The sequence below is a fragment of the Portunus trituberculatus genome, unplaced genomic scaffold, assembly GCF_017591435.1.
Source record: "Portunus trituberculatus isolate SZX2019 unplaced genomic scaffold, ASM1759143v1 PGA_scaffold_210__1_contigs__length_108149, whole genome shotgun sequence".
Lineage (NCBI taxonomy): Eukaryota > Metazoa > Arthropoda > Malacostraca > Decapoda > Portunidae > Portunus > Portunus trituberculatus.
This window is the reverse complement of record NW_025541378.1, coordinates 61,624-73,628: the sequence shown is the minus strand read 5'-3', so window position 1 is coordinate 73,628 and position 12,005 is coordinate 61,624. Positions and strand designations below refer to the sequence as shown.

The following is a 12,005-nucleotide window of genomic DNA, read 5'->3' as shown; positions in this document are numbered from 1 at the left end:
CTTCGTTTCCACCGAGGGGCTCCCGGAGAAGAGCAGCCTGACGTATTCCTCACGAGGGGCGAAGGCAGTAGGTCTGGACTGCTCTACAAAACGTGGTGGAGGCGGCAGAGGAGCATCGAGAGACAAAAGATGACGGAGCTGCCGCGGCGCCGCTTGGGTATCATCACTGTCCTTACGGTGCTTGGGTAGTTTGGCGGGTGGAGAACGTGACTCGTCGTGACTGGTTAACATGTCGTCCATTCGCCGCTTGTTATGGCCGACAGGTGAGGCCTGGCCTTGTGAACGTGGCAAAGCAGGAAAGGCACCATCATAGGACTCATCCTCACTTAGAGCCAGATCCTCCTCCAACTCAGAGAGGGTGGCTGGGCCGGAAAATGCCATGCCTGCCCTCTCTCTCAGCAGCTTGAAAGTACTCGACGATCAGTGGAGAGAACAGCTGGATAGGAGAGGAGCGTCCACACTCCACCAAAAATGAAGGGGACACCACACATGTATATCCGTTTTTTTCCAGGCTGTATTTAGAGCTAAACTCTTATACCCATTGTGTTTCTCATGAGTATTTACATATTCTGGCCAAGTTTCATAACTTTTGGGTCATAAATAGTATATATTTTGATTGTTTTTATATGCGGTCATATAAAATTCAATTTAAAATCAAAGATTTCTTTCTTTGATGAGATATTTATACCAGCGTATTCTGAAGACATTAAGCAATGAATCTATACACTGAAATTTCTCCTATCACTCCGAAATATGTTAAAAAATGCCTCTCGGAAAAAAATAATAACTTTTTTGCCTCATTCGTGATTTTTTTGCAAGTTCCGTAATTATTTTTGTACAAAATCGTTCTATACTTTTATACATATGTATTCATGCAAAAAGTATGCAAAGTGTCAGTTCTGTATTACGAAAAAGACAGGAGATATTGACCCTGGAAGTGGGAGAAATGTGTTTTGAGAAAATCACGAATACATTTTATTTTCTCACAAGGCTTGAATGCCAAGTTACTTTATTATGCCCTTTTTTTTTATACGCTCGCTAAAATATGTAGATGACAGAAAACGTAAATTGACAATGGTGTTCTATAAAAAAAAAAAAAAAAATATTATACGAAAAAAAATATATTTATATATACACACAAATACACCACACATGTTCACACACACACCACCTTACACACACACACACACACACACACACACACACACACCGCACGAGCGAGGTGTCTGGTGAACATGAAAGATTTATCATACGGGTGATAAGCGCTTTGATCAGATTGCCCACACACACACACACACACACACACACACACACACACGCAGAAGCGAGGTGTCTGGTGAACACCATGTTATCATGTTTGTGCGATAAAGTCACGCGACTCCTTCCCTCTCTCTCCCTCTCTCTCTTTTTATTGCAATGCAGCGACTGGGATGGGGCGCGAGAGGGGTAGCTTTTGGGGGGCAGGGAATGGGTTATATGGCTCATATATGTGTTTCACACTTACCACGTTGTAGTTCTATGGCAAAGGAAATATTTTAGCACAAAAAAAAAATGTCGAAGTGGAGTGATTTTCGTCAATTATCTGTGTGGTCTCCCCTGAAGTGGGACTCGAGAGAGAGAGAGAGAGAGAGAGAGAGAGAGAGAGAGAGAGAGAGAGAGAGAGAGAGAGAGAGAGAGAGAGAGAGAGAGAGAGAGAGAGAGAGAGAGAGAGAGAGAGAGGCAGTTGATCCCTGGATATACCGCGCCCACTCCCCCCCGACAAGCTGCACCCCTCCATCACGGACACCCAGCCCAGCAGTACGGAGCGCGGAACGACGTCACTCCACACACATATTTCTAGTAGGACTACCATGACACCCAGTAGCCTCAGAATCCTGTCGTCAAATGTACGTGGATTCAGAACGAATGTCGGCGAGTTGACCCACGCAGCTCTCAAGAACAAGGCTGACATAGTGGTGGCCGTCGAGACGTTCCTGAATGACAGCTGCGTCACAACATGCGACAGGATACCTGGCTATACTCACTGGGTGCGGAGGGACAGAACAGCCGGGCAAGGCGGTGGTATAGCTTTGTGCCACCGTGAAGGTCTACAGCTGCAGCTATTGCCCGTCACAGTTCCTGAGGAGATGGAAATGCTATTTTTCCGCCTTCTCCTCGCTGACAGGACTGCTGTGCTGCTCTGCCCTCTGTACCGCCCCCAATGGCAACAAGGCGCCCCACTCTCCTTCCTCACGGACCAACTGGACACAATCATGGCCACCCACAGCTGTCAGAATACCATTATTGTGGGGGATTTAAACCAGCACCTGGTGAACCGAGCATACACAGAGCTCATAACGGTCCACGGGCTCACCAACCACGTGACTTTCCCCACGCACGCGCGTGGTGCCTCCCTCGACCCTGTCCTAACCGATCTGCCGGCAGACTCTGTGCAGTGCTATCAACTTGACAAGGTTGGTAGCTCTGACCACAATGCGGTCCTCTGTGAAGTTGGTCTTAACCCAGCAAGTGAGGAATGAAGCCAGCGCACCATCTGGCTATGGGAGAAGGCTAACTGGCGGGGGCTCAGGGCAGAGTTAGCCTCCACCAACTGGGAATCCACGTTCACAGATGACATGAACCACAACGTGGCAACCCTCACCTCCCTTATCATATCAGCACAAGCCAGGCACGTCCCTCCCAGGGCATATAGAGTCGATCCACGAGACCAGCCGTGGTTCGGCTACAGGTGCCGGCAAGCTGCTGATGCCAAGTACAAGGCCTGGACTCGTCTGAAGCGTCGTCCCTCCACGCGCCACAAGGCCCAGCACCGCGCTGCTTGCAAAAACATGGCGAGAGTGGCTACATGGGCGAGGCAGAGGTGGGAGTTAAGTCTACGGAGGAAGCTTGCCAGTAACCAAACTGATCCCAAGCAATGGTGGTCCCTTGTGAAGGAACGGCAGGGCACAGTCACACAGGAGAGGATCCCACCCCTAAAAACAGCCTCTGGCAACTTGGCAGTTGCCAACCAAGACAAGGCTGAACTCCTGGCAGCACACTTCAGCGGGAGTATGACGACTGAGGAGCCTGACAGTCAGCCTCCACAACTAACCCGCCTGTGTGACGTAACCCTGGACCACCTACAGGTCAGCGAAGCCGCTGTGACAAAGCTTCTGCGCAGCACCGACACCAGGAAGGCGCCCGGCCCTGACGACGTCTCGCCCTTCCTGCTGAAGCACTGTGCGAAGGAGCTAACAAAGCCCCTCACACACATCTTCCGCCAGTGCCTACAAACCAGCACCTGGCCAGCTGCATGGAAGGAGGCTCGGGTCACTCCTGTACACAAAAAAAAGGATAAAGGTGACCCAGCAAACTACCGCCCCATCTCTCTCCTGTCAGCTGTCAGCAAGATCTTGGAGAGAATAATAGCTGAGCAGCTGACCTGTCACCTAGAGGAGCGTCACCTCATCTCTCCACGCCAATATGGATTTAGAAAGAGACGTTCCGCCTCCGACATGCTTCTCCTCCTCACACAAGCCTGGCATGACGCCCTCGACGCCGGCCGCCCCACCCTCGTCATTGCCCTTGACATTGCTGGGGCTTTTGACAGAGTTTGGCACAAAGGACTCCTGGCCAAGCTCGAACAGTTCGGCATCACAGGACAACTGCTAGAGCTGTTCTCCAGCTACCTACAAGGCCGGAGTCTGAGAGTAGTGTTGGGAGGGTGCACGTCAACCACACACCCAGTGGAGGCCTCCGTTCCACAGGGCTCGATCCTTGGCCCCATCCTGTGGAACGTATATTTCAACGACCTCCTTCAGAGCCTCGCACCTGTGTCGGCATACGCGGACGATGCCACTCTCTCGCACAGCTTCGGTAGAGAGGAGGCAGTGAACGTGATTGATGTCACCAACCGCCACCTTGGTGACATCATGGCCTGGGGTAAACAGTGGCAAGTCAAGTTTGCTGCCGAAAAAACCCAGGCCGTGGTCATCTCACGTTCACGGCTGTTTGAAGGCCAGCTGAAGTTTGGAGAAGACACCCTTGCCATTAAGGACTCCATCAACATCCTGGGGGTGGAGGTAGACTCCAAACTCAGCTTCGACCGCCACCTGGAGAGCGTGGCACGTAAGGCATCTCTGAGGGTGACACTCCTACGTCGAGTGAGGCACCTACTCGATGCCAAGGGGCTCATGACGCTGTACAAAGCGCAGGTGAGGCCCATCATGGAGTACAGCCCCCTCAGCTGGATGTGCAGTGCCCAGTCCCACCTCTCCCTGCTGGACAAGGTGCAGCGGCGAGCCGAGCGCCTCCTTCGCGATGCCGGTGGCCTGGGACAGCAGCCCCAAGCTGAGCTACAGCGACAGTGGTATCAGGGGCAGCAGTTGCAGCAGAGACAGCAGCGACAGCACCCAGACCCTAACCAAGACTCCCCTATCAACGTGCTGGACAGCTTGGAGCACCGAAGGCGTGTTGGGGCCCTTACTGTGCTGCACAAAGCCCAGGTGCAGCAAATACCTCACCTCACGGCTCTACGGATACCCTGGAGGAGGAGTGAACGTACTACGAGAGCGGTAGTGTCCGACACCCTCCTCGAGGTACCGAGGTGCCATTCTGTGAGGTGTCAGCGCGCCTTCTCCCACGACACCGCGGTGTTGTGGAACGCCTTCACCTCTCCAGCATGTCCACCCAGCAAGTGAAGTGTGCTGCCCACGCCTGGTTACGGACACATCCACCTGATAGTGACAGTGACAGGTGATAAAATGGCAGTGTCCACCAGCCTGCAATTCCACCTGACAGTGACAGTGGAGGAAAATAGTATGCCTGACAGTGACAGTGAAACACAGTGACATGACAGTGCTGATCAATGGCGAGGGAGGTGCGCAACTGACAGTGACAGTTTTATAACACCCTCGCTCACAATGCCGTCCCCGGGAGCAGCTTTAGAATGAGCGTCACATGCCAGTGCACGCTCTTAGCTCACGAACTCAACTCCAACTGTAAACATACGTGTAAAATATGTATGTTATGTGCATTAAGTTTAAATAAAAAAAATAAAAAAAGAGAAAGAGAGAGAAAGAGAAAGAGAGAGAGAGAGAGAGAGAGAGAGAGAGAGAGAGAGAGAGAGAGAGAGAGAAAGAGAGAGAGAGAATAAGGTTTGTTGAGGAAGGGGATAACGAGTGATAGAGAGGAGGGAACATACAAGGGGAGAGAGTTGGGTGGGGCTAGGGTGTGACGTAGTAGTGACTGTCCGAATGCCTTCTCCGGATATCGGAAATTTCTCTCAATTGTCACGAGTATGCAGCTTACTCATACACTTCTGGTAATGCACTGTGCAGTGAAAAATTAGCGCTTGGTGTGAAATGTACTGTGGCAAAGTATAATAGTGATCCAACACTTCCTTACCGAGACAATCGAGAAAATCGAAGTAACAAAGCTGTTGAAAAGCATAGTACCCTAATTTATATAGATACAATAATTACTTATACATTACAATATCACAATTTAGTATTTTTGTTCGAAACCATTCACACTACATAATATTACGCTTTAGACAGGCGGTGGCGCAGTGGATAAGGTGGTACGCGTGGGATCTGGCAGACATTTTTGCGTAGCTTCGAATCCCTCCACGTGCCGCCTTGAAACTTTGTCATTTGTCGAGTGATTTAAAGTTACCTACATGTCACCATGATACCCAGGTGTTATTGCCTCACACCAATGCTGTGCTTCGGTAGGTGGTATGGACACTATTGTGGGTACCATTTTAGATAAAATTGCATATGACGCTAATGGGTTGGAGATGGACGGCGCTTTCCATATTCTTCAAACGTAGGTAGAGGTGCTATAGGCCATAACAGGAAAAAAAAAAAAAAAAAAAAACCCTTGTCTTATAATTTTACACTAAATACAAATGTTAAATTGATATATATCTTGTATGCGATAAACTATATCATTGCAAAGTATCTTTAATAAAATATTATTTTAAACTAGATGGAGCAGCTCTGTTACAGCAAGATGCCTCCATATTCTAGAAATGTGTCATGATTAGCAACACCATGACATCAAATCATTTAATCTGCATGTCAATGGCTAGGTCAAACAACTTTACTTTCTTACATCAGAACAAAGTCATTGATGCGTGTTCTTTTGTATTTAGATCACCCCTTCGTGAAACTTGTCGATATGATTGAATTACTTTCAAGTACTTTGAAGTCCAAAATACTATATTTACATTATATTTTACTTTTATTTTGTCTCTTGAGGATGGGTGTCTATCTCTATCCAACTCGCCCTCTTCGGCTTGCTACGTGGTGTCGCATGGCGTAAAGTGATAATATTTTTTGTGTGCAATGTACACAGTGGAATCCTTACTAAACAATAACGTTATCAGATACTAGCGTGGGATTTGATAAGGTTGTTCACCTGAGAATTTTCAAAAGTGAAATGCTATAGCACACGGTGTAGGGACCAATTCCGGCATGCTGGTCTTCCCTGCACCTGTCTCGGACGGATTCCTCTTTTCAGCATTGTCAGAGCTTTCTCTTCTACTGACATGGTTCGCAAAAGCCACGTAGTGAGCCGAAACGGTCGTCCGAGCCCTATTCACTGTGTTGGCCAGCCATTCATCGAAGTCCAGGACAACTGCTGGTGACAGGGTGGTGATTGCCCGCTGACACAGAAAACCTTGACACTTCCGCAAGAAGAACTCATATTGTCGCACCGACGAGGGCAGGAGTGCCACAAGCATGGTGTTTACTACATGAACGGAGAAAAGCTTGACTAGGGCGCTCCGCAAAATGCCCGCGCTTGAAGCCAAGCCAAAGAGATTCCTGTAATGGTGCTGACAGATTGTTAGCGAAGTAGGCTGAACCCAGGAGAAGAGGATAAGGACACCGCTAAATCAGCTCCTCTAACCAAGCTTGGGCTAACCAATACTGGGCTAACACGAGAACCAATCCATTGTAGAACCGGAGCCAATGGATGACCCTCAAAAGCACCAGCGTTGCCAGAGGACGGAAGGCATAGATTCAAATTCAAATTCAAATTCAAATGGTTTATTCAGCCATATATAATTACAAGGAAGAAGTATATAAACAGTGTCTGGGCCCATTAAATATGTTATTTTTGACATGCCCCTAATAAATTTCTTAATAAATATAACTATCTGAGACTAGTGATTGATATGAAATGTATTTATTTAAATAAAAAAAATATACATTGTAATGATTATTTAAAACAATAACAATTAATGAAAAATACACAATATGTGTGATTATCTTGAGCTGTCCTGAACAAGCCAACGTACAAGTTATGAAAATATTTGTCACTTTCACATTTATAGTATATAAACATATGTAGCGGTATTGGTGAATAAACGCCAACAGGAGTGGTGCAGTTTACTGAACAACAGTAGTACAGGCTAAGTGGTGCGGTCGTGTTGGCTGCGAGGAGAGGACTGGCTTCGTCCGCTGGCTCTCTTCGTCTGGTCACCTCTCTCTATCGCTAATTGGTTAGCCCAGTCGTCCCAGGCTAAGGAGAGTTCGAAGCCCGGCTTGTGGCGGAGCTTCGGTGGTGCGACTTGAGCTGGCTGGGTGACGGTTCGAGGTTTCCGTGGTTCGTGGTGCCACATAGCCCCCCCCCCCAGAACTGGAGTACAGCCAGCGGTTAGGTGGTTGAGAGGTGCGTCCTGATCGTGTGACTCGAGATGAAGGTGTTGATGGAGCTTTTCGAGACACTGGACGTCCTCTGGGGCGTGGTTGTGCTACCTGCACCGGCGTGTCGAGGTCCAAATGAGCCGGCTTCAGGCGGTCAATAGAGACCGTCTCGTGGCGGCCTCCGTAGTCGATGATGAAATTCTTAGGCTGCCGTTGCAATACCCGGAACGGCCCCTCGTATGGCTTCGTGAGTGGTGATCGAAGTGCATCTCTGCGTAGAAAAACAAAATTACTGTTTTGAAGGGCAGGTGGGACGTACTTGGGGTTGAGGCCGTGTTGAGATGTAGGGACAGGGGCGAGAGTCCCAAACTTCTCTCGAAGACGTGAGAGGACGGTCAGAGGAGGATCCTTTTGTGCACGTGGCGCTGCGATAAAGTCACCTGGAACCGTGAGTGGAGCACCGTATTCCAGTTCAGCTGAAGAGGTAGCCAAGTCTTCCTTTGGAGCGGTGCGTATACCAAGCAGAACCCACGGTAGCTCGTCCATCCAGTCTGGTCCTTTCAACCTTGCCTTGAGAGCAGTCTTCATGTGTCGATGAAAACGTTCCACCATCCCGTTTGCCTGTGGGTGATAAGCAGCTGTGTAGTATAAACTTACCCCAAATAATTTTGCCATTACCGACCATAATCCAGAAGTGAACTGTGCACCTCTGTCAGAGGAAATGTGAGCTGGCATGCCAAAGTGGGCAACCCAGTTGCTGATAAGGGCCTGGGCGCAGGTGGTGGTGGAAGTATTCGAGAGTGGAATTGCCTCAGGCCATCTTGTGAACCGGTCCACGATGGTAAGAAGGTGAGTTGCTCCTCTGGACTGGGGGAGAGGCCCCACGATGTCAATGTGGATATGATCGAAACGTCGATCAGGAAGGGCAAAACTCTGCAGTGGTGCTTTGGTGTGGCGATGAATTTTCGAAGTTTGGCAAGGGATGCACGCTCTAGCCCAATTACCTACATCCCTACGCATCCCGTGCCACATGAACTTGGATGCCATCAATGTTTTTGTTGCTCGGATGGAGGGATGAGCAAGGCCGTGGATGATGTCGAAGATTCGGCGGCGCCAGTCTGTTGGGACGATGAGTCTTGGATGTCCAGTGGACACATCACAGAGGAGCGTTGAGTTCGCTGGCCCAACACCAGGCCTGAGATAGCAGTACGATAGGCGGACATTTCCTCATCCACTTGCTGGGCGGCCGCTAGAGCTCTGTAGTCTATCCCAGGCTCCAAAGCATTGATGGTGGCGCGTGATAATGCATCCGCAACTTTGTTACATTTCCCCGAGAGGTGTTTTATGCGCGTGGTGTACTCCGAGATGTAGGCAAGATGTCGCTGCTGTCTGGCTGATCAAGGGTCAGACACCTTACTGAAGGCAAACGTAAGTGGCTTGTGATCGGTAAACGCAGTGAAAACTCTCCCTTCGAGAAAGTAGCGAAAGTGCCGGATAGCTAGGTAGAGTGCGAGAAGCTCCCGGTCGAAAGCGCTGTACTTACGTTCTGGTGGTCTCAGACGACGACTGAAAAAGGCGAGGGGGCGCCATTCACCGTTGAAGAGTTGTTCAAGTACACCTCCCACAGCCGTTTCCGACGCATCAACCGTGAGGGCAGTCGGGGCATCAAGTCTGGGATGCACGAGCATCTTTGCCTCGGCCAGTGCTTCCTTGGCGTTCTCGAATGCGAGTGAGGCAGCATCATCCCATGGGAGCTCCTTGGACTTGGATGCTAGGAGTTTGAAGAGGGGTTCCATGATGCTGACGGCAGCTGGCACGAAACAATGATAGAAGGTTACCATGCCCACGAACTCCTGTAGTCCTGTAATCCCACAGTAGATGGTTTCTGGAAGTTGCAGATGGCGTCAACTTTGGCTGGTAATGGTACAGCTCCCTGGTGATCAATGCGGTAGCCAAGAAAGTTGATGGAGCATAGGCCAAACTGGCACTCAACCAGATTGATGGCCAGGCCATGCTCGCTCAACTTCTGGAACAGTTGCGCAAGGTGAGTACGGTGTTCTTGCCTGGAACGACTGGCGATAAGGATATCATCCAGGTAGATGAAGATGAAATCCAAGTCCCGACTCACGGTGTCCATAAGACGTTCGAATGCCTGGGCCGCGTTCTTTAAGCCAAAAGGCATGCGTAAGAACTCAAAGAGCCCAAACGGAGTGATGACTGCAGTCTTGGGGACATCATCAGGATGGACAGGGATCTGGTGGTAGCCACGCACTAGGTCAATCTTCGAAAAAATCTTGGCGCCATCGAGGTTCGCTGTGAAGTCCTGGATGTGTGGCACTGGGTACCGGTCCGCTGTTGTGACATCGTTGAGACGACGGTAGTCCCCGCAAGGCCTCCAGTCTCCATTTGATTTCCGAACCATGTGGAGTGGGGACGCCCATGGACTGTCTGAACGACGCACAATACCCATTTCCTCCATCTTGCGAAATTCCTCTTTAGCTTGAGAGAGCTTGTTAGGGGGAAGCCTGCGTGCACGCGCATGTAGGGGTGGCCCTGTTGTAGAGGTGTGGTGCATCACACCATGCTTCGGCATGGCGGAGTTGAACTGTGGCTCGACGATATCTGGGAACTGTGCTAATATCTTGGCGAATGCGTTGGCATAGGCAGTCACAGAACCGAGTTGGGGAGCTGGTAGTAAGGCACAGGACAGCTGTATCGATTCAAACGTCTTAGAATCAACAAGGCGGCGCCCTTTCATATCGATGAGCAAGGAGTGTTCACGGAGGAAGTCGTGCTTGTGAGACGTCAGCGATGGTGAACGTCCATTTGAGGCGGCGAGATTTGATGTGTAGATGGACCGTGCGTGTGCCGTATGTTTTAATGATGCTACCGTTGGCTGCAGTCAAGGGTCCACTTCTTTTCCCTGAACGAACATCTTTGCTGTAAGGGGGCAGTACACTCACTTCTACCCCTGTGTCGATCAGGAATCGGCGTCCCGAAGGGCGATCACTGATGTAGAGGAGATGTTTCTGGCCAGCGGCAGTAGACATTACCGACGGCCAGGTGCAGCGTTTCCCGGATGCGTGCAAGGTGGGCGGCATTTGCGGGCGTCGGCGTCCCACTTTTGATGGTAGTAGCACCACTTCGTTGTTTCATCAGAACGAGCACCGGTACATCGCGCTGGGCGTTTAGTCACCACTGCCACGTTGTTGATGGAGGATTCATCATATTGCTTGCTGTGCCACAGGGTGTCTGCACGTGCTGCCAACTTGCGAGGGTCGGTGAAGGTGTGTGGTTTGATAGTTCGTAGTAAAAGTGTAATTGTGTTTGCGAGTTTCGGTATCTTTGTATGAAGGAACAAATGATTGTTAATACTGGCTGTGTAAATAAAGAGCGAGCGTTCGAGTGCTACGACTGGGCGAGCCACCGAACGCACCTGCTGACCTGCACCGTGGAGGATGGCAGTTCTGACTTGGAGCCACAAGGTGCAGCTACACACACCTTCCTCCGCTCCAGCCTGCTCGCTCTCGGCAATCGTGTGCCGCTCCCACTTGTGTTCTTCACGCACCTGTACATACTTCTGCACTAATATACTGCAAGCGTACTTGGTGTTTTACTAAGCCTGACGAGCAATACACATCGAACAATACGACAAAAGGCGTATGTCCTCGGGCATCTGCTCCAGGAAGAGTTGCTCGAAGAGAAAGCAAGGCTTATGTCCGTCCATCAGAGTAAGCATTTCATTCATGAGCATGGATGGCTTGCGGTCGCCAAGGCCGTCCATGTGAAGAAGTCTGGCTGCTCTGGCACGTCTGCTTAGGCCGAAGGTATTGCTGAGGAGCTTCTTGATCTCTTCATACTTGTCATCGGATGGAGGATGGCGAAGGAAGTCGATGACGTGTCCAGCGGTTTCTTGATCTAGTGCGCCGACCACGTAGTAGTATTTGGTGGTGTCGGCCGTGATTTGACGTATGTGGAATTGAGCTTCTGCCTGTTCGAACCACACCTGGGGTTGGGTAGTCCAGAAGGTGGGTAGCTTGAGTGCAACTGCATTCTGTTGCTCCTTGCCGTCTTCTTTACTCATGGTGGAATCCAAAATATGCCGTTTCTTGGAGAGCTCCGGGGTCACCAATGTAGCGGTATTGGTGAATAAACGCCAATAGGAGTGGTGCAGTTTACTGAACAACAGTAGTACAGGCTAAGTGGTGCGGTCGTGTTGGCTGCGAGGAGAGGACTGGCTTCGTCCGCTGGCTCTCTTCGTCTGGTCACCTCTCTTTATCGCTGATTGGTTAGCCCAGTCGCCCCAGGCTAAGGAGAGTTCGAAGCCCGGCTTGTGGCGGAGCTTCGGTGGTGCGACTTGAGCTGGCTGGG

The 12,005-nt window shown here is 50.2% G+C and overlaps 1 protein-coding gene across 1 annotated transcript; it reads right to left on the bottom strand.

Annotated features, from left to right (window-relative positions):
- Positions 1-11,250: 11,250 nt before the first annotated feature.
- On the bottom strand, positions 11,251-11,718 carry LOC123500391. Its single transcript, XM_045249114.1, has one exon. The coding sequence runs from the start codon at positions 11,716-11,718 to the stop codon at positions 11,251-11,253; it is 468 nt and encodes a 155-aa protein (XP_045105049.1).
- Between the last annotated feature and the right edge of the window lie 287 nt (positions 11,719-12,005).

Excerpts from the sequence above, each read along its gene's own strand:
- LOC123500391 (XM_045249114.1), bottom strand. The coding sequence starts at position 11,718 with ATGAGTAAAGAAGACGGCAAGGAGCAACAGAATGCAGTTGCACTCAAG.